The sequence below is a fragment of the Acartia tonsa genome, chromosome 7 (assembly GCF_053477335.1).
Source record: "Acartia tonsa isolate MP-2025a chromosome 7, ASM5347733v1, whole genome shotgun sequence".
NCBI classification, from domain to species: domain Eukaryota; kingdom Metazoa; phylum Arthropoda; class Copepoda; order Calanoida; family Acartiidae; genus Acartia; species Acartia tonsa.
The window spans coordinates 41,183,761-41,208,964 of record NC_137266.1 but is presented as its reverse complement, the minus strand read 5'-3'; the positions used below and the strand labels follow the sequence as shown (position 1 = coordinate 41,208,964).

The window sequence follows — 25,204 nt, the reverse complement described above, 5'->3', positions numbered from 1 at the left end:
CCTCATTATCTTCTTCAAATTGAAGAATGGAGTCTTGACGAATCTTGATCTTAGACTCCCCCTTGCCTTTCTCCAAGTCGAAGTTAGTTTGGTGGGCAGCTAGAAATTCCTCCATTGACATGAAATCATCCTCCTGACAGGGAACATCCTCCCCATCTGTATCATCTCCATCATTGCTGTAGTTATATCCATCAGGTATATCCCTGGACTGGTATTTTGGCACATTTACAGAATTAAATGACCTAATATTATTGACAAGGCTGTTTCTTCTGAATGGGGAGGATTCACACACATTCTTGATTGGTGACCAAGAAAGTGAGAATTCAACATTGCTTCTACTTGCTTGCTGTTGGTCCTGAGCATGCCTTATTCTATAATAATCCATTTCTGTAACTTCAATGTCAGATTCTTCCGTGTCATTATCAGATTCAACTGAAGCATTGTCAAACTTTTGGCTGTCCTCATGTACAATTTCATTGAAAGTTACAGTGCTTGGCACATAAGGCACTGTATCATTCTGATGGCGTATCTTATAGTAGTCCATGTCAGTAACTTCAAGGTCAGATTCATCAGTAGCTATCTCTGATTCATCCTCTTTTTTCGTTGGCTGAAACTTTGTATCTTGTCTCTTTGCTTTTGGCTTGGTACCAAGACTCAATGAAGAAATATCTGTTATGTTTGATTTTGCATCATCATCAGAATCTGACAGATTTCTTAAAGATATCCTGAGGCGTTGTTTTCTTGGCATTGGAGATGGTTGTTCAGAAGCTAGCTCTGAAATATCCTCATCACTAGTATCATTTTCAGCCACCAGGTGATTCTGCTTTATGTCAACTAAACCATGGGATATGTTTACCAATGATCCACTTGCCTTCATTTCTGTATTGATGCCAGGGTTGTCATGTTCTTTCATAATTTTGCTGTGATCCGACTTGTTGATCCTTACATCAGATTCTGTTGTATCATCACACATGGAATCATCACCTTCAGTTGAGCCTTTAGGAGGCACTAAATCCTCAACAATCCTAGGAATCCCCTGACGAACAGAACTTGCCCTTTCAAGAGAGGAATCATCATCATTTCTATCACTGTTGCTGCGTGTAGTATCCATTTTGTCAAATTCAGAACTGTCAGACTCAGGACGATCCATTGAGCTTTCTGAGTCAAAAACAATTGTTTTCTGACTCTGGAAGAATCCCTTGAACCTGCTCTTGCGCTGGGTAACAATCTTTGTTGATGGCTGAATTTCTGGAATATTGGACAGGTTGATGTCTAGATTTTCCTCATCACTGACATCTTCAATAGAATTATTCAAAGTATATTCCATATCAGTTTTTCAAATCATCACCTTTCATATTTATAGTTTATATTTGCTTCAAGAACCATAATCAGATACATTATTTTTTGTTAATGTAATTAGGTTAGTATTTGAACATAATGTTTTCAGATTATCTTATAGAATTCCTATTTATCAGGATATAAAACAAATATTGCTTAACTTAGAAATCAAATAACTTTTAAGAGCGAAGCTTTTCTATAATTAGAGGTCACTGATAGTCCTTTTACCGTATCCTATATCTACGCAATTTTGCAACAAATTTATGTGCAATTTCCTTTAGACTTTAAGTTCTGACAATCTATAATAGTTAATATTCGTTTGTCCCTCCTTCTGATTTTAGATCTTTGCTTTTATGGATGTTGTCATCCTTGTTTTTTTGCTTAACTGTCTATCAAAACATTGATTTTATTCTACCTATTGTCTTTCACAACTTATTTCATATAAATACAAAGCCAAAAGAAATCATCAAATAAAAATGTGTGTGTGGGAGGGGTGGTTGGCGCCTTAGAACCTAACCCCCCCCCCCACACCTCAAGGGGCAAAGCCGCTAGTTCTTGATATAGTAAAAATTACATCATTTTAAATTAAACCTTAAAAATATAAAGCGAAAATAATTATCTATAATACAAAGTAGAATGATATCTGTCCGTCTGTCCCTTAAGATCTCGGTAACCACTGAACCAATGGGATTCTATTCTTCATGGAACATACCTACTGGTCCTGTGGTGGTTTTAGGCTATTTTCTTGGGGGGTGGGACACCCCCAACCCCCCAAAAAAACAAAAATCCCCCCACCATTTAAAAAAAACATTATTTAAAATAGTGGTGGAGTGGGGGATCTCCAAGTAATAAAAGATGTAATTATACCTCTTGGGGCACAGCCCCTAGAGGCTATGGGCGAAGCCGCTAGTTTTCTATAATGTAACTAAATTTCTCCCATGGAGTATATTTAATTACGAGCTTCCTTACATTGGCATTTTTTCTTTTGTTTGTTTTAAATAAGTATTTACTATTAAAATATATAAATATATATAAACGCCCCCCCCCTCAAAAATTTTAAATTTTTATTTTATTTTAAATCTTAATTTAAAACAAGGATGACAACATCCATAAAAGCGAAGCACTGAAACGGTAGAACAAACGGACATTAACACTTGTATAGTGTCTAAACTGAATAATCAGAATATAAAAGTATAAGAGTCGAAGCAAAATAGTAAGTAAATTTGTTGAAAAACTGCTTGATACGGGATAATGTTTATAGACATACTTACATTTTTAGGACTTGACTATAGAGTTGCTTTGCTTATAATATTGTTTTTTGTTGTCCTAGGAATCAATATACCAAAAATAAGATCAAACGGATAATTAAATCACATAAAAAATTGTTGTTAAAAAAGTAGAAAAATGAACATGTTTAAAATGGACATACGGACATTCTGGTAATGATTATAGAGTTGCTACGCTTTCTAAATCGTACCTAAATACTACAGGAATCATCATGCAAAGTTTGAAATCGATAGGACAATTGTAACATGCCTAAATTAACGAATAAAAGCTATCTATCTCGGACGGACGGACGTACGGACGGACGGACCGACCCTAATTATAGAAAGGCTTCGCTTTTAAAAATGAGTTTTGGGAAGCCGCTAGTTGTTATAAAATGTAATAAACATTAAAATATGAGGCAATAAGCCTTATTATTAGCAAAGCTACTCTATAATTCGAAATGTTTGTCCTTCTGCCCGTCAGTCCGTCTGTAAGAAACTGCATGGGGGATACGTGAATTACTCAGCCGTTTTTTAAGATAGACTGTTGAAAATTTCTGAGCATTTTCCCTGTACCTATGAGCATCCAGTATATAATTTACTTGGTCCGTCTGTCCGACGGTCATTTGATTTATAGAGGACATCAATTTCTAAAGAAAATTATTATTTTTTATCTTTTACCCAGCTTTTCAAAAAGCCGCATAGAGGATGGCTGAACGACACATTCATACGTTACATTATAAGAAATGCGTCGGTTTATAAGAAAAGGTAACGCTATTGCCTTATTAATGCGTCGAGAATTTGTTAAAATTGTTACTTGTTAAACCTTTCCATTTTCTTTCATAAAAATTACAACACACACGACGCACAGAAACGTTGACAAATTTTTTAAAATGTAGCTAATTGATTGTGTAGTTTAATTTTAAAAAATAACAACTTCTACGTCGTATGTGAACGTCGTTAAATTGAAATAAATGTGACCTTGAAATGATGAAATTTTATTTAAATAGGGATGGTAATTTGTGTCTATATATAGTTCAAATTTTTGCTGTCAGGTGTCTCTTACTTTTTAGAAAAAACTGTAATTTTTTTATTTTTTTAAAATGTAAGTATGGTTTTTTTTTAAATGATAAAAGTAAATCTTATTTAAATTGGTTTCCCATTTCATTGTGTTTTGGTACTTTGAAATATTTTATTTTAAATCATTACAAAATCTAAACTATAGACAACAGTATAACAAATTTATTCATTTCCAGTATAGCATGGTAAGGATTATAATCTAGCTAAGTAAAGAGAAATATCATGAAATCACTTCACTCAATTTCCATTTTAGAAGTAAAAGATGAGTATATCCTTTAATCTTTAAGTACTTTTATTTATAAGTACGTGTTAATATTTAGTAATGTCTAACCCACACCAACATGATGCAAACGGCGTCATTTTATTTTTTCCACAAATAAATAAAACCGACGCATTTTTCATTATTCCATCGCAAAACTGGTCCAAAACGCGATGCATTTAAAAACACGTACGTCGTAAGAGCATATCGAGAAAAATATTAAAAAAGCATCGTATGAGCTCAAGTGCGTGCATATATGTCGTTTTTTTACATCAAGGAAAATAATAGTATTGCGACGTATGCATGCGTCGTTCCCTTAGTTTCCATGCGGATTTTTTAACAGCTGGGTACTATTTAATAAAGAAGATTTAAAAAAAAATATGCTGACCAATGAATGTCCACTTTATAAAAATTCCCCATTAATGGCAGCTAATAAATTCACGTTTCCGCTCTATCATATTATAGCTTATAGAGTAGCAGCTATGCTATGAATAGTCGTTACTTTGGACAAAAAAATGAATTTGGTTAGATGTCTAAAATTGGATATTAAAATAAAATAACAAAGAAGCTAAATTCATGATTATATAAAAACAAATGAGTATTAGTTCAAACTTTTTATATTCAATCGCTTTGCATCTCTAGTGTTTTTCTTCCTGACTCACGTGCACTGGTCTCATTTATATTTAAGCATAATGGGTGTTCATTTACTTAAAAATTTAAATTCTCAGCAATTTAGCAGTATTAAAATAAACGGATTAAAACCTCTTTAATAATTTTGAAAAATCTCCCCAAATATATGCATATAAAAAAAATATATACCAAATCTTATTTTCCCAAGATATATGTATCAAATTTTATAAAACTTAATTAATATATTGTACTCTATAAAATAACCATTATGTGACATTTTGAGTATTTTATATACATGTTTTCAAATGTATTTTTAATTTTTAATCATGCACTCTAAAATACATAGAAAAATCTCTAGCTTTAAAAACATATAAACATGGTTTGATAAAGTTTATCAGCTAACACTAATTTTAGTAAAATATGTTAGGTTAATTATAAAAAATCAGGGTAATCTATTTTGATAAAACACAGTTATCTTTTTAAAAGCGAAGCTTTTCTATAATTAGGGTCGGTCCGTCCGTCCGTCCGTACGTCCGTCCGTACGTCCGTCCGTCCGTCCGTCCGAGATAGATAGCTTTTAATCGTTAATTTAGGCATGTTAGAATTGTCCTATTGATTTCAAACTTTGTATGATGATTCCAGTAGTAGTTGGGTACGATTTAGAAAGCGTAGCAACTCTATAATCATTACCAAAATGTCCGTACGTCCATTTTAAACATGTTGATTTTTTTTACTTTTTTAAATAGCTTTTTTCGTTAATTTAGGCATGTTAGAATTGTCCTATCGATTTCAAATTTTGCATGGTGATTCCTGTAATAGTTAGGTACGAGTTAGAAAGCGTAGCAACTCTATAATCATTACCAGAATGTCCGTACGTCCATTTTAAACATGTTGATTTTTTTACATTTTTAACAACAAATTTGTATGTGACCTAATTATTCGATTGGTCTGATTTTTGGTATACTGATTCCTGAGACATCAAAAAACAATATTTTAAGCGAAGCAACTTTATAATCAAGTCCTAAAAATGTAAGTATGTCCATAATCATTATCCTGTATCAAGCAGTTTTTCAACAAATTTACTTACAATTTTGCTTTTATACATTCGCATTCTGATTATTCAGTTCTGACATTATACAAGTGTTAATGTCCGTTTGTCCTACCGTTTCAGAGCTTCGCTTTTATGGATGTTGTCATCCTTGTTTTTGTGATAAACAATTAGAGACAAACATATTTGTAACATTAAAAGCAGATATAAAAATACCTTGGCCAATAATCATTGATTTTTCTTAGTAATTTTACCATTGATTTTTTTTGGAAGTATATATTATTGGCAAGGAATAAACCTAAGCAAAATCAAGCAAAACTGAATAAAATGAAATTAAAAACACACACAGTCCTAATAATAGTTAGTAGTAAATCATTTTTTTGTTGTATGTAAGTCTACTATAGTTGTTTTTCTTTATTATACATTGTTTTAATCTTTTTTTAAATTAGTCCCTTTTTAAATTTTAACTAGATATTTTTATATATCATTTGATAATTATAAGCAACCAAAGAAAAACAATAAAAATGGGGGAAAACATGAAAAAACTTGTTTAAGCATAATTGAAGCATGCAGCAGTGACCTGACTACCCAATATCTAGTATGAGCAAGTGCCTTACTCTGCAGTTGTGTGTGTGTCTTTACCTTCCACATACTCAAACTTTTTCTCAGGACTCCTCACAGGGGTAGAGGAATGAACAGATAGGATAGGGGAAAGGATTTCCTCAGTAATTTGAGGTTCTTCATAAGGAGATGAAGCACGAATGATTTTGGTTGGGGAGGGTAAAGTTTTAGCCAGTAAAGGTTCTACATCTGATACATAGGGTGTGAAATCGCCAGATGTTGCTACTGCCATGGCCATCTCATAGGGTTCTGAGCTGGAGCTTGTTATGGGCAAATCAGACTCTGACTGACTGCCCTTGTCTGGTGAATCAGATCTTGTTGTACTACTAACAGGATCTGTTGACAATGGACGCTTTAGTTGTGTGAAGGAGGGTTTACGCTTTTGAAACTCTTTAACCTGATCAACTCCTGGTGAGGACATACGATAGTGGGCAACAAGTTCTTTTTGGTCAACCTCAGGTTCAACATAAATAATTTCCAAACTTTTTGAAATATCATTTTCTGATGAAAAGCTTTCAGATGTTAATTTTCTAACAGATTTGGATGAGCCAGCCTTAACTGGACTACCAGGGAGGGAGTAGTTTGACCCTATCAATTTATTTCTTAGAATTGAATATCATGGAATAAACATTAAGATAAAATTTTAAACAAAAAATACTTGATTCATGAACAATTGAATTAATGAATATCTAGAACCCCAATATGAACAAAAAAAATATTTATTCAAAGTAACCTAATTCAAGAGGAAAATAAGAATTGTAAGAAATATTCCTTCGGGAGAAACACTTTTCAAGGCAGACAAAGGTGACTTGGAGGAAGTAATATTCTCCCTAGATTGATCATTACTCAAGAAAGAAACTTCCGATTCTGTGCTCACTCCTGGAGATGAGCTACCACTTACAACTTCTTGCTCATGTTCATCACTTCCTTTAGTAACTACAGCAATGGTTTCCTCTTTAAATTCGACTGTTTGATTTTGAGAACTATCTGATTTCCAGAATACTTTTTCTTGTAAACATTTTGCCAGAAGAACTGGTTGAATTAATTCCTTGTTGTCTTCTTTTACAGTTTTTACTTCATCTACTGAAGATGATTGTTTATCCTCAACAAAAGTTATATCCATAGATTCAATTGACTTGGTAGTCATGTCTTTAGAGTCATCATCAATATCAGTTACAAAGTCCATGCTAGCAAATCCTCCTTCAAGAGTTTTATCTGACATCGATGCACAATCCAAAACCCCACTTTCTAGTGTTACAGACTCTAATTCTCTAGTTGTTGATGAAACCATATCAGCTGAGGAAAGAATTTCTAATCCACTTTCAGCATCTGAATCTAATTTAGCTTTATTACTAGTTGTTGATATTGTATGCCTAGGAGAAGCATCGGCAGATTTATCTGCAGTCAATGATTTCTGTGATAATTTGCCATCATTAGAATAATCTTCCTGCTTTAAATCAGGTTTCACATCCTGATTAATAGCATCCAAAGTTGATTTTAAATCTCCTTCTGTGGAGGAATACATTGGTTGTACAAAGTGAGCCCTAAAACTAGTTATATTTTCAAATTGAGTAGGAATTTCTTCATCCTCTGGTTCCTCTGAAGGTCTAGTAAGGTGGGGATATTGTTCAGAACTTACAATATCTGAACCTGTAGGAGATCCATCTTTCATATCCAAAGATTCATGTTCAAAACTTAAAATGCTGTCTTTACTTTTCTCTTTTGCTGGCAAGCTAGACTCAACCTTTGTAATATGTATATATGATTCAGTTAGCCCATCACTTATTTCAACAACTTCTTGTTCAATGTTTAAATTTGCATCAACTTCTTGAATTGTTTTCATTATCTGCTCAATTTTGTCTGAGGCACTGCGCTGTAGATTTGAAACAGTCTCTAAAAGACCATCATCTTCATCTGCTTTAAACTCAATGGATTCAACTTGCTCATCTTTACAATCAATAACTTCAGTGTACAACTTACCAGAGTCAACTGTAGTAACCTCTTCTTGGGAAGTAAATTCTCCCTGGCTAAAAGATGCAAATGAATGTACAGAAGAAGCAACTGCAGAAGTAGTTGCTAGTTGGGAAGAAGTCTCTAATGACTCAGTTGTTGAAGTTCTAGAAAATTGAGTACTGTCCATGACACTTTTTAATGACTCACTTGATGTTATATTTCCTGATACTTGAGACATATCAGCTGAGGAAAATACAACAGATGAGCTAGAGGAAATAAAAGTTGATGATGCTGACTCTTTAAATGATGATGAAACAGACTGTAGAGACTCAGTAGATGCAAGTGGAACAATGAGTCCAGCTGACTTTTCTTCATCAATTGTAAAGTCACCTTCAGCAGACTTTGATGATGATCCACTTACAATACTTGAAGTGGTAAAGGAGTGAGAAACTGAAGTTGAAGAAACACTTGCTGTAACAGTAGATGTTGCAATCGGTACAGTGTTGGAATCAAATGTCTCGTGCATCCTTTGAAGAGCTCCAAAAAGATCAAAAGAACCCATTGTTTCAGATTGTTGGGTAATAACACTAGATAGCTCTGATGTTGCTTTTGTTTCTGCATTTTTAAGGCTTTGTACTTCTTTATGTATTATATCCTGGCTCGCCTCATCATTTATAGCAATTTCCTGATTTTTTCTGTCCTCAGTATCATCTGAGCTGACAGAAACATGAATATAACCAGAATCTTCTCTTTCTAATACTTTTTCTTCCACTTGGTCAGAAAGGTTTTCTTGTACAACAGTGAACCCTTCAATTTCTTCAACTGGTCTTGTTCTTGCTGCAGTATCATCATGAATCTCCATTTCTTTACTGATAAAGTTCTTGTCAGTGGGAACGTCTATGGTCTCTTGATCTTTCTTTACAGCATCTGAAGTCTGAATGGATTCAACATCAGCTGTTGCAGTTTTACTTTCAGTTACAGAAATTATTTCAAATGTATCATGGCAACTTCCCAACTTTTCTTCCTTAGTTTGCAGAGAGGAATTGGAGCATGTTGTTTCAGAATTAGTTGAGGTTCTGATTTCAATACTTCCAGTTGAAAATTCTTCGACTATTGTTTGTGTTTTCAAAACTTTGTCCTCTGTAACTTCTTCAAAAATGTCAACCTTGGTTTCGTCTTTAGCTATAGTTTGAGATATATCAGCAGGTTCCTGAATAATAGGTTTATTAGAAACCTCTTCTAGCTGCCTACCTTCATTTTTTACTTGCTCTTTGGACATTTCAACAATGGTAATAACTTCTTTAACCTCAGAAAAGATTTGTTCCTCATTACTATTACAAGACTGAGTAGCATCAATATTTGAAACTTTACTAATGTCTAAATTTATTGTTTCAATATCTTTTATATTAGAGCTTTGCATTAGTACTGAATCTAAATGTGACTCTGTTGTTTCCTGTACATTGATTTCTTTTTTAGAATCTACTGAGAAACTTTCACCATAAGGCTGTGATATTTCATCTTGAAGATTTGCCTCTTCAAATTTAATGTTTTCCACAGTTTTATCTTTTACAAGAGTATCATTATCTTTTGCTTCTTCAACTACAGGAGTTAGGTCAACAATTTCTCTAAAAGTTGAAGTTATAAAAAGTTGACCTGATTTACAATTGGTCAGGTCAACCCACATTTCACCAACTTGCATTAGTTTACCAATTTCAACATTAACCATTCCCAAAGAATCATCCTTTCCAAATGTATCCTTGTCAAATACCTCAATATGAACAGAGGCATTTTCATTTCCATCTACACATATATCAAAATCTCTATTCCATTCAGGATTTTGATTATTATTTACAACCTTTGTCTTGTATTTGTTGTCTCCAACTTGGATAGTTGCATAAGGATCAGATTTTCCAAATAAATCTTTCTTCTCCAGATTTTGACCCTTTACAAGAGTTACTCGTAGAATACCCTTGCAGGCAATTTCTTCAACCTTTGATGAATTATTTTCAATATCTATTTTTTCAGTTTTAGTTTTAATTTCAGTAGCATCAGCAGCTTTGATCATTTCTTGTGTATTGATAGTTTTATCTTTTATTAAAATAGTATCTGTTTCTCTTGTTTCCTTTTCATCCTTTAGCTTCCCAGTGATAGGAGCTGCACCATCATCTTTAACTTCTCCAATGATTTCTATGTTGACACAAGAACTAACTGATTCTTTCTGGTCATTTGCTTCAATTATTGACACTATTTCCTTATCAACTGATTTGGTAATTTCTTCTAACTTTGATGCATTAATTTTAATGTTTGTTTCTTCAATAACAGTTTTAATTTCTTGTGTATTAATAGTTTCATCTTTTATTATTATAGGCTCTCTTTCTACCACTTCCTTTTCATCCTTTAGCTTCCCAGTGATAGGAGCTGCACCATCATCTTTAACTTCTCCAATGATTTCTATGTTGACACAAGAACTAACTGATTCTTTTTGGTCATTTGCTTCAATTATTGACACTGTTTCCTTATCAACTGATTTAGTAATTTCTTCCAACTTTGATGCATTAATTTCAATGTTTGTTTCTTCAATAACAGTTTTAATTTCTTGTGTATTAATAGTTTCATCTTTTATTATTTTAGGCTCTCTTTCTACCACTTCCTTTTCATCCTTTAGCTTCCCAGTGATAGGAGCTGCACCATCATCTTTAACTTCTCCAATGATTTCTACGTTGACACAAGAACTAACCGATTCTTTCTGGTCATTTGCTTCAATTATTGACACTGTCTCCTTATCAACTGATTTAGTAATTTCTTCCAATTTTGATGCATTAATTTTAATGTTTGTTTCTTCAATAACAGTTTTAATTTCAGTAGTGTCAGCGACTTTAATTATTTCTTGTGTATTAATAGTTTCATCTTTTATTATTATAGGCTCTCTTTCTACCACTTCCTTTTCATCCTTTAGCTCTTCAGTGTTGGGAGATCCACCATCTTCTTTTACTTCTCCAATGATTTCTACATCTTCAGAGAAATGAACACTTGCCTCATGTTCAACAGTTTTAGCATCATCTTGGGCAAATGAATTCTTTGATTCTGAACTTTCTTTGATTATGTGTTCATCAGATTTCACCTCAACAGTTTTTAGAGACTGAATTTTCTTATTCAGATTTTCTTCTGTTTCATATATATCTACTATCAGTTGTTGTGAAACATCTTCTGGTTTATCAATCATTTCTTTTATATCAGTAAGATAATCAGTAATAATTTCTTCATTTTTCTCTTCTACAAGTAAAACTTCTTGTTTTTCAACATTTCCCTCCTCTAATAAATCAATTTCTTCTTTTTGTGAACAAATGTCAATTTCTTCTTTTATAACAGCTGTGGAAACTTTCTCAGCCACATTTATATCAACTTCAGTATCTTCAGTTTCTTCTTTAGATTGCTCACTTAAATTATTTATTTCCACCTCTACTGCAGGAGTATCTTTTGTCTCAAAGTCACCAACATTTTCTTCAATTGATGGCTCAATAGTTTCTACTATAGCAATATCCTGATCTTGACCAACAACATTTTCCTCTTTAATGACAATGTGTACAGTATCTCCTTGCTTGACATTGACAGACTCTATCTGACTTGAACACTCAATCTCCTTAGAGGCTACAAAGGTTTCAGTTTTAACCCCAGAGAAATTTGTCTCTGTTTTAGTCTCCACAGAAACCATCTGTATATCAACAGTTTTATTTTCTACTGAGGAATCATCTACTGTAATATCAGATTGTAGTTGAATATTTTCAGTATTTTCCATTGTCTTGACTACTTCACTTGCTTTATCTTCAGTTGTTATTTTTCTGTCATCCATCTTTGTATCTGTTATTAATATAGCAATATTTGTAATAAAAATTAAGAAAAAATACTCAGCAACATCATTACTAAGAAATGCATTTTGAAATTTATAGTTTTTATACCAAGAAATATGAAATTATAACTAAAATGGACAAGCTGTTTATTTTTAAGGGTGGGAAGTACAAAATCTCAGTAGGAAGGATAATTAAACTTTATGAAGGGAGTTAAATTTATTTGTGGATAATCAATTATCCCTCATAAATTTTAGAGGTGGTTTACACCACTTTTAAAATGTCAAAAATTTATCTGATTTGTGATACGTATGGGCTTTAAACTGTGGCTCAAAGTAATTTATTGGCAGCGTTTTAGATATTTATGGTAAGTGTGAGGGAGTTGTACTCCCTCAAAAAAAGGTTGGGAGGTAATTATAGTATTTTTCATGAAAAACACCCCTCACCCCTTTATATGTCCTTGGGTTATATATTCTTTAGTCTCTAAAACATTATTTTTTTTTACAAAGTATTGGTCTTCCCTGTTGAAGTTATGGATGTATCATCAATAGCAACAGTTGAACTTTCTGTAAGCTCTGGATAAGTGAATTGAGTATGAGATTCAGTTTGCAGCTTCTCTGATAATGAACTCTTAATATTTTCTTCATTTTTAGTGTCATCTAAATGTTCTTCTTTAACCAATTCAGGCAACTCTAGAGAAACATCAGTTGCACTCTCAATATTTGAAGTGAATTCATGTGTTGTGTTTTTTACAACATTCATATCATCTAGTTTTTCATCAAATTTCATGTTAGAAGAATCTTCAACGACTGAAATAGAACTGGTGGTCAATGTCTCATGAATTTCCACTGTCTCCTCATTTATAGTGACTACATTATCTTTCTCAATTCTGTCATCTTGGATTATTGTTTTTGCAGATGATTCTTTTTGTTCTACATCTTTAACTTGAATAAGAACTTTCTCTTCTTTATTTTCCTGTGTTATAATATTAGATTCAATCTTTTGAGTCATCTCAGATATTATTTTCCCCTTCTTTTCTACATTGCATAAATTTGTTTCTACCTCAAAAGAAACAACCTGATTGCTTGAATCAAAAATCTCCCCTAAAGCCTTATCCAAAAGTTGTTCTGAAGGAGATACTACTGCATCATTATCTTGTTTAAGAACTTCTTCTGTGCTTGCATCTTCTGTTAATGTCAAAGATTCTGCATGATATGCGCCCATTACACTCACATTAACAATAGTTTCATCATGGCTGGAAGACTGAACAAGAATACTTTCTCTTGTTTCCTCAATTGTAATTTTTGAATCAGAAGTTTGTACAGTTTCTCCTCTCAGTGCAGCTTTAGCAGCTTGAATTTCTTTTTCTAGGCCAGAGGCTTCCTCAGATTTTGCAATGGCCTTCTCTTTGGCAATTGCTTCTTCAGTTTCTGTCAAAATTTCTTTAGTTTGCTTGACTCCAGTATTTACTTTAGTTTCAACTTTTTCAACTGTAGAATCTTCATCTTTTTCAGTTGAATCAAAAGCTTTTTCTTTGATGGATGGTTTCACTTCCTCAACTTTCTTTGCTTCAACTAAATGTTTGTCTTCAATATTCTTCACTTCACCAATAATTTCAACTTCAGCAGAATCTTTATTATCAGCTTCTTGCTTATTTTCTTTCTTTGACAAAGTTTTCGTTTCTTCAACAATGTCAACAGTTTCTCCATGGAAAGTTGAAGAAATTAATATTTGGCCAGATTTACAATTTTGTAAATCAACCCATAGTTCTCCAGCATCCAAAAGCTTACCAACTTCTATATCAGCAACTCCCAATGAATCATCTTTGCCAAATGTTTTCTTGTTGAATACTTCAATGTGGACAAATGAAGATTCATTGCCATCAACCTTAATGTCAAACTCATGGTTCCATTCAGGACTATGATTGTTCTTTATAGTCTTTGTTTTATGAGTTGCACCTTCTATTTGTATTGTAGCATAAGGATCAGACTTGCTAAACTTGTCTTTCTTCTGTAAATCCTTACCCTTTACTAATAACACCTTAAGGTTGCCCTTTTTCAATACTTTAGATTTATCTGTATCAGATGAAGTTTTATCTACAACAGGAAGATCTTCTGTTTCTGATTTTAGCTCCATGTGAAATTCAAGACTGTCATCTGGCAATGACTGAGATGGTCCATCATTAGGTGTGGTTGCTTCTGTACTTCCACGCCTTGGTTCAAGGTCACCCTTTTTAGGGGGAGAAGTGCTTGCAGATTGTGTTGCAAATTGGGGTGGACTAGAACTTGCATCTTTAGTCTCTTTAAGGTCTTGAATTTGTCCCTTTAAACTCATTGGACTGGTAGCTTTGTTGTCATGGAACAAAATGGGGCTTAGAACTGCATCAGTTTTTTCAATACTAGCTTTCTCATCAGCAGCAGCTTCTGCTTTGGTAACAACAGAAGTTGATGTGGGCTCTGATAAAGATTTCTCACTCTGAACAGGTGATAAAGGTGGAAGTGCTTCTTGTCCTTGAGGACTTGGGCTTAGCTCAGAATAATCCATGTCTGTGTCTGTAGTTGGCTCCAACAGCTCAAGATTTAACCTTTTAGCTTTCAGCTTGCTGTCAGCCCCTGTATTGTCCAAGCTACTGATACCTGTATCAGTAAATGGACCACTATCTGTCATTGGACTGTCTGGAGTTCCAAGTTCTTGAGAGACCAGCATCTGTAATTTTTTCTCTAAAGGTCTTTGTTTTCTTTCTCCAAATAATAGATCCTCTTGACTGCTCTGGCCCAATCCAGCATCAAGCTGTGACTCATAACCTAACTCTTTTGAATCAAGCGATATTTCAGCACCTCTATGTATTTGTGTATCAATAGTGACAAAGCCAATTGTAGTTGGAACATTATGAGTTGAAGGAGGAATGTTAGAGGAAGGAGAAATAGGAATAGAGGAAGAGGAGCGTCCACTGCTATCTCTGGCAGCTGAACATTTTATCAATATTTTTAAATTGTCAAAATATAATATTTTACACTTCTTGTGATTTTATAAGTTAATACATGAAGGGAAATTGTCATAGTCAATTTTATCATTGCAAGTATCAAGTATTCTTCTCCTTAATATTGTATTGCACCAGCTTCTATGATTTTGCCTCCAACTTTAATGAAGAGATGCCCGCCTAAAAAGTTTTAGTCTTAAAAAAGGGAATTTGTAGTAAATGTTGAAATAAAACTAGCTGGTTGTACCAAGTAAAGGGTGTAGATACTTGACAATTGCAAGGACAGAGATCTTGAAAGGAAAAAAAAAACAAAGACACCAAGAAAGGGAAATTTTGAAAAGAAATGTAAAACATTTTTAGATGGGCAGCTCAACAAATCAAAATTGGCAAAGATCACTTGGTCAATTTTGACATCTGTTTATGGGCAGTATCAAAAAAACATGGATAGGGAGAAAAAAAGCGGTAGAAATATATATTCAGAAAAATGGAGAAGAAAGTAATACAACAAAAATAAATTATTATGCATATAAGAAAAATAAGTAACCAAATGTTTAGCAAACAAATGAAAAAGAGTTTTTCTTTTTCTTGTAAACTTATTTAGATTTAGACAACTTTTTCTACCTAGACAAAAATCAACGTATGGGGGTTCTAACTTTAGAGAAATATATAATTGATACTTGATACATAGAATAAATAAGATAAATCTTACTGTAAAGTGTCCTACATTCTAGATAACCACCAATTAGAACCAAGAATTGAGTATTAAGATCTATTTGGTGAAGTCATTTAAAATAACAATAAATTGACTCTATTAAAATTATCAAAAACTTTCAGTCATGTATGTAAACTAAGGTAAGCAGAGAAAATTAAAAAAGGCAGTTTTGTCAAGTTCTTAGATATTTAAACACAATTTTTAAGTCATCAAAATATAATTATAGGATAATGATATAATTTTTTATAAGATTAAGCTATGTAGCAAATATAAACTAAACCTAGGCTTCCTTGTTTATTGTAAAATCACAGCAATCCTTGGGACTAAATGTAAAGTAACTAGTATTTAGCAGTGAAACACAAATTTGTCTTATATTCCAATTGTTACAGTTGAAGCTTATATATGAAACTGAAGGAATAACTGGTGACTATATGCACTGGCTTCACAAACAATCACCTGAGCAGAAGATTAAGACATGGCCTACTTGCCAGGGGGGAGATTTTGTTTAGAGATGGTTGATGGTTATTTTTATAACAGGGGGGTGTCGGGGGGAAGGTAGATAAGCTATCAATTCTAGCTTCATGGCACTGAAAAGAAAAAGGGGAAGAAAAATAAGAAGGGAAATTTTAGAGGTTGGTCAAAGGGGGAAAAAGGAAGAAAGAAGTATGTAGAAGCAATATGACCTTCTTAAATATTATGTCCTACTTGAACTATAAAGGGGATTGTTGAAGCCTTACAAGTATTATATTGATAAGGCTTCCCATTGACTTCATTGTATTATTCTGTATTAATACCACAATTTCTTGCACAGTAGGCCAAATTGTTTTAAATCAACCAAATAAATTTCTTTATGATTTAAAAAATATTTCAATGTTGATCTTTTGACATTTTGCAATAAATAGACCATTGTGATCATAAGTTGAAATTGTGTCTAGCTAGATATGAGAAATCAATAAACATTATAGTTTTAATTTTAATTATATAAAATACCTATAGGTATTTTAAACCAATAGAAGCCTGGGTTTAGATTATAATGCTTTTATAAAAAGAATATATTGATAAAATAAGGCTAGAATGACTTATAATTATAAAATGACTTCACCAAATAAATTCTACCAATTTGAGGCATTATAAAAATAAATTCCTAACCTACTTAACCCCCTTCTTTAATTTCATTTTTGGAAATGAATAATAATATTTTTTTTAAAATTATTTAATTTTAATTATATCTGAATATTTTTCTAGAAGTTTGGCATAAATAATTGTTTCTTATTATTAAATACAAATATTTTTTTTGACATATTACATTATTTAGAAACAATCATTATTCCAAGTTATGATCTAGATTAAATAAAAATCTACAAGGATATTATTCTGGATATTTAATTACTAATCACCCACATAATTGTGTGTGAAAAATCAATCAATCACATTAAGCCTGTGTAAAAACTATTGAAACATCAATGTGTAATATACCTATGTGTACAATAAAACTACAAAGACCTATTGTAATTGATTGATAATTTATTTCATTCAAAAAGGAAAAAGAAACTGGCACTGTAGAATTAGATTCTTATCTTTAAATAAATTGATTGCTACAGATTGAAAATCTATAAATTGCCAATTTCTCTTTCCTTTAATCATGATAAAAAAATTCATAAAATTATGATTTAATTCCTTACCTTCAACTCCTCTTCTATCAACAAGTTCTCCTTCCTCAACAGTGGTTGTAGTAATCTCTCCTATTTCCTCAACTTCCTCCTTTTCTTTCTCTTCTGGCTCTGAATCACTTTCAGCCTCTCTCTCATCAGCTGAGGACTTTTCTAGAAGCTGTCTAGTGCCTGCTGCTCCTCTAGCACCTAAATAAAATAAAATTAATTTTAGAAGTCAGGTAAAAAAAGCCTTAAACATATTACACCTAGAGATCTAAAGTTTTAATAAGTAATCATATGGAACATGATTTTAGAACACTAAAGACAAGGTAGATCTTTTTATATTTCTTGATTTAAAATTTCCCCTAAAACAATTAAAAGGTAATAAGTGGCAGAAGGAGTTTATAAAGTCTAGGAAAAAACAGTACATAGATTATTTATCAATGAATAAATACCTGATGGCTTGCTGTCACTGTCAGAATCAGAATCAGAGTCAGATTCAGCTGTTTCAGTTTGATGACGGGCATCATCTGTTTCAGTGGCAGATGAGTCGGCCACAGCAGTGGGAGCCATGCCTCCTGGTGCTCCCCTGGTGGCTTGACCAATGTCATCCTCTGTCTCTGATGACTCGGCTGGTTGTCTGCAGGGCTGTCTGATATCATCTTCAGTTTCTATAAAAAAAGATTTATAGTAATAAATGACTAGGTAAGTAAAATAAATTAATTCCTTAAAATCTTTATAGATGCAAATTTTAAATATTTTTTTCCCAACCTGAAGATTCTGCCGGCATATGGTGTCTGAGGTCATCCTCCGTCTCGCTTGAGTCAGCTGGGTGTCTTGCCTGCTCAGCGGTTATGTGATCATCTGGTCTAATGTCGTCTTCTGTCTCACTGGAGTCAGCTGGTCTAGGCGGCTGCTCGGCAGTCACATGGTCTTGCCTCTCATCATACTCATCAGAGCTAGGCTTCTCCAGCATTTCAGGTTCTAGAGATTTTATTTAACATTTATAAAACTTAATATATAGATTGTTTCATAAAACAATTTCAGTTTGATTCCTTTATCTAAATTTTTTAAATTTACACTAAGCTAAAACAGAATTGTTAAAGATTTTTAATATAAATATCAATAGAAAGTGAAGTGTAGAATCAAATAGAACCTTTTCCATAGAGTAGTAGAGTAAATTCTATTTCTGCCATAAGTTATTGGAGAGTTGGGGATTATTGATCAATGAAGTGAACAAGAATATTTCAGAAGTCTATTTTAAAAAGCAAAAATATAAAGAATTATTGATTATCTTTAGTATAAATTCATACCTGAGTCACTTGACTCTGCCTCTTTGTCTTGCATCATTTGCTGGGTACTTTCCTGTACCATTGTACTTTCCTCTTCTAATGTACTTTGTTGCTCATGTACCATTGTACTTTGCTGCACAAAAGAACTTTGTTCACTAAGTACAGATTCTTCTGCCCTTGTAGTTGACTCATAGGAACTTAGGCTTGTCTAAAACAAACAAAACAATTTAAAATATCGTAAAAATAAATGATTAAAAGTTATATTTGTGTATTAATAGTATGTTAACAAGCTTACAATATTTTACCTCATAACATACACTGTGACTAAACTGCACAGAATATTAATTCTAATACAAATCCTCTTAGTGCAAAAATTTAGTTTAAACATGAAATTTTATCTAACTATTACAGAATCACCATGCAAAATTTGGAATCGATAGGACAATTCTAACGTGCCTAAATTAACGAAAAAAGCTATCCGTCACGGACGGACGGACATATGGAACAACAATAATTATAGAAAAGCTTCGCTTTTAAAAATAGTCACAAAACCTTTTGAAGCTGCTCTGAAATTTCAGTTGTTGCTTGATAGCTGCTTTCAGAAGACTCAATTTTGCTTTCCGAGGCCTCCATTTTGCTCTCAAAGGCCTCCATTCTGCTTTCAGAAGCCTCAAGTTTGCTTTCGAAGGCCTCAATTTTGCTTTCAGTTGCCTCAAATTTACTCTCAGACGCCTGGTAGCTTGACTCTTGCACAGTTGAGGATTCATAAGATGATACGGATTCCTGGAAAATAAGATATCATTGAAAAAATACATTGAGTTATATTTCAATAACATTTCTATAATTTTATCTATAACTTTCTTGTAAAAAAATAAGAGCTTAAAAAAAAATTTATTGGCTCCTTTAAAGATATAAGGAGTACTGGATAAAAGATATACGTTGATATATTGACAGGAGAAAATTAGTCGTCAGTTTAGCTTGCTAATATGGACCTCAATTATTGGTCAGTTCGTTCATCAAGTAGGAGGAGAGGGGATTGGTTAAAGGGGGTGGATTAGAAGTAACTTTATTTTAAGCAGCTGCGAGCATTGCTTTATCATCAGTGAACATAAAAATCTGGTGCAACATCCAAGTAATATTAGCATATTCATTCAAAGAGTATAATTTCTGTCATAGTATTCAAACTATAGAAACATACAAAGAGCTCACCTTCTGTGTAAATGACTCTTTGGAAATGATAGCAGCTGACTGTTCAATAATTGACTCCTTCTTCTCAACAACTTGTTCTTTGGTAGCTGTCTCCTCCTTGCTAACTGATTCCTCTCGTACTCCCCTCTCGACTATTATCTCCTCAAACTTTTCTTCAATCACCTAAAAATGTAATCCTATTATAGAAAAGTAGTAAGGTTTTTTTGTCTGTAGTTTAAGATATCGATAACTACAGAACCAATTGAGTTCTCTAATTTAGGGAAGCTTTACAGAGATCATTGGATGGTTTAGGCTATTTTATTTCCAGATTAAAGTCTTGGTATGGCTTCAGGCTATTTTTGTGCCTATCTTCCCTTTTAATACGGAGCCTATAGATGCCAGGGACGCAGCTATTAGAAGGGAATAAAATATCTACTTCCATTAAATGCTTTGGTAAAGTCAAACTGACTGAAATATATTTAATAGCAATTCTAAATTAAGAGAGAAGAAAACTTGAATTTAGGGAATCCGAGAATTAAGCTATCCAATGACAGAACGAGGTTATAAAATTTAGGAAATCATTTATTTTCAAATAATTGTTTTCTTTTTCTTTAGAAGGAGGCTTATATCATGAGGGATTAGACAATGGGAAATAAATCTATAAACTTGTATCCCATGATAATTAATTTAATATTACCCATTCTGCACAATACATTTAATTACTGTAAAAATTTGAACACCAACCAATAAACCAACTTGGTAATAACACTTTGGGTAATTTACTGTCCAATGCCCCCTCCCTACCTGACATTTATCTGATTAAAAGTCAAGAAAATAATATATATCATAAATTGAAATGATAGTCTTACCTCGCCAATAGACTCAACCTCTTTTTCTTCAGCTCTGTATTTAGTTTCATTATCACTATCTCTTGCAGTAGTAGTGGTAGTGGTGCTGGCTTCTTGTGGTTCTTCCTCAGTAGTAGTAGCAGCAGCTCCTGCTGGATCCTCTTCGGATATTTGGTGCATCTGTTCTACTCTGTCCTTGTGGTACATGTCCTAGATAGATAGATACATAATTAATATAGATAGATAATAGTAGTGGCAGCTACTGCTGGTTCCTCTTCTGATATATGGTGCATCTGTTCTACTATGTCCTTGTGGTACATGTCCTAGATAGATAGATAGATACATAATTAATATAGATAGATAGATAGTAGTAGTGGCAGCTCCTACTGGTTCCTCTTCGGATATTTGATGCATCTGTTCTACTCTGTCCTTGTGGTACATGTCCTAGATAGATAGATACATAATTTATATGGATAGATAGATCACAGAAATAGATAGATAATGATTAGAATTAATTATTGATGCCCGTCTTTTTTAAGGAAGGAGAGGTCATCTGGCTATAAAAGGGGACTATCCACGAACCAGAGCAAGTGATTCTAAGCATCTTCCAGCATTGACCCATAGTATTTTTTTTGTGAATAAACTAGGTTTATGTTTAATATTTCCTTTATCGACTAAAAAGTTAGGGTTCACCATGGTTTTATATGAAAAAAACTTTGAAATGTAAAGCAATTTTTAAAGCAATATCATCAAATGCTTTGTTGAGTTCAAAGGACAAAATAAAATAACACTGCAGAAAAGCATCAAATGTTGTAAATTGCAAAAGTACATTAATTAAACTGTTTACAAGTTACCAACCCTTTTTCTAAGTATACATTTTTAATCACAATAGTATACTTTTGTGTCAAAGCTTTTAAACAACAGTTTGAACTCATCAAAACATTCGATAATATTGCACCAAACAATGCTTAACATTTCAAAGTTTTTTCATATAAAACCATGGTAAAACCTAACTTTTTTGTCGATAAAGCAAATATTAAACATAAACCTAGTATATTTGCTAAAAAAAATAGTATGGGTCAATGCTGGAAGATGCTTAGAATCACTTGCTCTTGTTCGTGGATAGTCCTCTTTTACTTGTAACTTAGTTCAGACGTGTAAAACATCTACAATGAATGGAAATAAATGAAATTAAAAATTATTATTCACTTAAATTAAAAAATAACCCTAAATTACCAAAACTATGAAAATAAATACTCCCCAATTACTATGTTTTAGCAAAAAAGATATGTGTAACCTAAAATTTTTTTTATTTTCAGCAAAAAAAATTTGAAATACATTTTGATAAATGAACAGACCTGCTCATCATAGCTGACATCCATGCTGAAATCACGCTTCAGTTGAGTGGCTCCGCCACCAGCGGCCGTCGAATGGCGGGCTGCAGGTGTCGGCGATGGGGTTAACGGAGCAATGGGCTCCTCCTCGACGGCAATTGTCGCCGTTCCGCCGTTTGCTTTTCCGTGGAAGCCGTTTTCCTAGTTTAGAATTTTGTTAATCATAAAATTTTGATTTTTAGTTAATTTTGGGTTACACAGTGTAAGAACAATCTGACCAAATTATTGGTACACATTATACATATAATACTTATTTATACATAAATAGAATAATTTTTGGAATTTTATCATATGTGACTAAATATAATAGGTATTAATCAGGCCTAGCTATTGTAACAATAAATTCTACAAAAAAAATCACGAAACCTTTGGAAGTTAGCTGTATATCTTGTTTTTTTTCTCATATAACTGAAGAGTGGTGGGTAAGAATTGGAGAGGAAAAGAGAAGGGGGTTGTGGAGGAAATTTTCCTTTAGAATTGTTTGTCAGAATTATCATTCCCTTTACCCTGGGTATTCATATAATAAACTGTTTGTCTGTTAAGAATTCCATTTTTAGATTAGATTAATAAATACTTTGAAAAGAGTATTAGGATCTATGTCTGTGTGTCTGTCTGTCTGTGTGTACCAAGGGATCTCGCTAACTGCTAAACTGATATGGTTCTCCTTTACGGGGTTTATAACTATTTTAGAGTAAGGTACCACTACCCTCCTAAGATAAATCGCTCCTAGAAAATTACCTACCCTCCCCCCCCCCAAAAAAAAAAAGAAATCTCTATTTTTAAAACTATGATCAAAAATGGGAGTGGGGTGAGATCGAATCCGCTAGTCTATAATTAAATATTACCTTTCCGAGCTGGTTCTCAGCTCTGCTGAGCTCCTCTTTGTCGGTCACCTCGGCCAGCTCGAGGGCGCAGCTGTCAATAATGTCCTGACGGCCACAGGCGGTCAATGCGTCCTTCAGGATGTTACCAGTTGCCCGGTTGCCAGCGGTGTTCAGCCATAACCTGAAATGAATAGTATTTTCTACATTTTTTCGTAGATTTTCTTGTTGAAAATTTCAAAGATTTTTACCCAAAAATAATAGAATTTTGTTTAAAAAAAGCTGCAGTACAGAGCTATACCATAAAAAAGGAAAATCTTCTCCAGTAGAATATATATTACTAGCGGATACGCCCCCTAGAGGCCTCTAGGGGCACTTGAGGAGAAGAGAGTCGAATTTAATAACCCAATTTCTTATTTTAGATTTTAAAAGAAAAAATAAAATAAAAAATTTGGGGGGTTGGGGGTGTTCCACCTCCAAGAAAATAGTTATAAACCTTCCCGGAACCTATGAGAAGCTAACCTGTTAAGGGGAACCCGATCGGTTCAGCGGTTAGCGAGATCCTTCGGTACAGACACACAATCACACAGACATCCTGTTACTTTAGTATAAGGATAGTGACCATATTTGCAAATTTTTTTAAAGTTTTAAACTAATTTAATATTAAAATTTGTCAAAAACATGTTGAAAATATCAAATACTTTAAATGTATAATCTACCAAACGCACATTTTCGCATCAAAATTAGTTCCATTGTCTTATTCCTTTTTATTAGATAATTATACAATATATCTAAATATTCTTTTGATTATATAAGAGTTGTTATACGTCATTAGTCATGTAAAATAACAAAAATTATGAAAAAAAAGAATGACAATTTCCATATGTAGATATGCACAGAAACAAAAATATCTCCTTTACCACTAAAAAGTTCCTGGTTTTGTAAAACCAAAGTTTAAATTAAAATCAAATTTTAAATATATATTTTTAGTATGTGGAATAGATTAAAGCTTGCATATACTGAAATCTATTGATTTATTGACAAACAATACATAACTGCGCTGTAATAAATATAATTGCACTTGTTTTTTTTTCAAATGATTATAAATATCAGTGTGGTTTATATATAAGTTATTATAATTTTTTTTATATGGCTTCTGATCATATGTTTAACTTATATGTATGTTATCTAGTAAAGCTATCATTTCATACATAGTTTTCGTTTTATTCTAATTTTTAAAATAATAAATATTTGTTTATTTGTATATTGTAAACTTAGGTATGTTAAAACTGTCCTATTCATTTGAATCTTGAATGTAAGACTCTAGTAATTGTTAGGTCATAAAGCGTATAAACTCTATAGATATAGTCATGCTATGCCAATTTTAATCAAATTGAATTCAACTGGTACTTTCCCACATAGTGCCCATCAAGCACTGAAAACCGTACATAAAATAAGGAGTGGGGGGAAAGGGATAGTTTTTTTTTCTGTGCCTCGCCAATGGGGGGGGGGGATAAACCTGAGGCCTATAAATGCGGGGCCCAGCAATTCATGGCAGCCTAGTACCTAATATAACCTAACCCAACCTGTCCTAAAATAATAATAAAACCCACAATGCCCTTAATTTAAGTTTATTAAAAAAATATTGAAGGAGGGGTTCTGTGCTCGACTAATCACTTTAAGGGAAACTTTTCCATATTATTATTTTACCTGAGCATGACCATGGCTTGTTGGCCAACATTGTCCGGGTATTCAGTAATTATCAGGTTGATGTCTTGGTCTTCGATATCTAGCTCTCTGGCCACCTGCAGATTGATACACATTTTAGAAGCAGCTTACAGTGACTAATAAATAATGACGTCATCCAATACAAATGACCATTGATAGGCCAGTACAGATTTTACCAGTGCATTGGTAAATTACAATAATTATAGGCCATTTTAGATTTTATCATTGGTCAATTACAATGTACAATTATTGAGACATACAGAGTACAGACAGAGAGAACCGAATAGAGAGCAGCATTACTGACAGAAGGACTGAAAGACAGACATACATATATACTAAAAATAAACAAAAGTTGCTTACATTTTATCATAAAAATAAATAAATTGTTACCTTTATCCAATCTTTATCAAGCAGATTGGAGATGTCAGAAATTCGGAGATCAGCTCTTTGTATTGTGTTGTACTTCCCGTACCCTGCCTCTCTTAGGAAACTGTACTTTGCCTAAATAGATAGATAGATATACTCTTTGTATTGTGTTGTACTTCTTGTA

General features: G+C 32.9%; 2 protein-coding genes across 19 annotated transcripts in view; both read right to left on the bottom strand.

Annotated features, from left to right (window-relative positions):
- Positions 1-25,204, bottom strand: part of LOC145323761 (uncharacterized) — a 180,757-nt gene that overhangs the window by 20,773 nt on the left and 134,780 nt on the right. For all 18 annotated transcript variants that reach the window (XM_080166277.1, XM_080166278.1, XM_080166269.1 and 15 more), the window contains 11 exons: positions 25,045-25,155; positions 24,637-24,731; positions 22,951-23,110; positions 22,070-22,246; positions 20,733-20,921; positions 19,885-20,046; positions 19,228-19,458; positions 18,697-18,883; positions 18,155-18,367; positions 17,839-18,054; positions 17,414-17,590 (listed from right to left, as the gene is read on the bottom strand). In XM_080166277.1, the coding sequence (XP_080022403.1) occupies positions 17,414-17,590; positions 17,839-18,054; positions 18,155-18,367; positions 18,697-18,883; positions 19,228-19,458; positions 19,885-20,046; positions 20,733-20,921; positions 22,070-22,246; positions 22,951-23,110; positions 24,637-24,731; positions 25,045-25,155 (1,918 nt within the window). The remainder of the gene's footprint in view (positions 1-17,413; positions 17,591-17,838; positions 18,055-18,154; positions 18,368-18,696; positions 18,884-19,227; positions 19,459-19,884; positions 20,047-20,732; positions 20,922-22,069; positions 22,247-22,950; positions 23,111-24,636; positions 24,732-25,044; positions 25,156-25,204) is intronic.
- LOC145323763 (uncharacterized) lies at positions 6,944-12,054 on the bottom strand. Its single transcript, XM_080166287.1, has one exon. It carries the CDS (start codon positions 12,042-12,044, stop codon positions 6,975-6,977), a length of 5,070 nt encoding a protein of 1,689 aa, XP_080022413.1. The 5' UTR covers positions 12,045-12,054; the 3' UTR covers positions 6,944-6,974.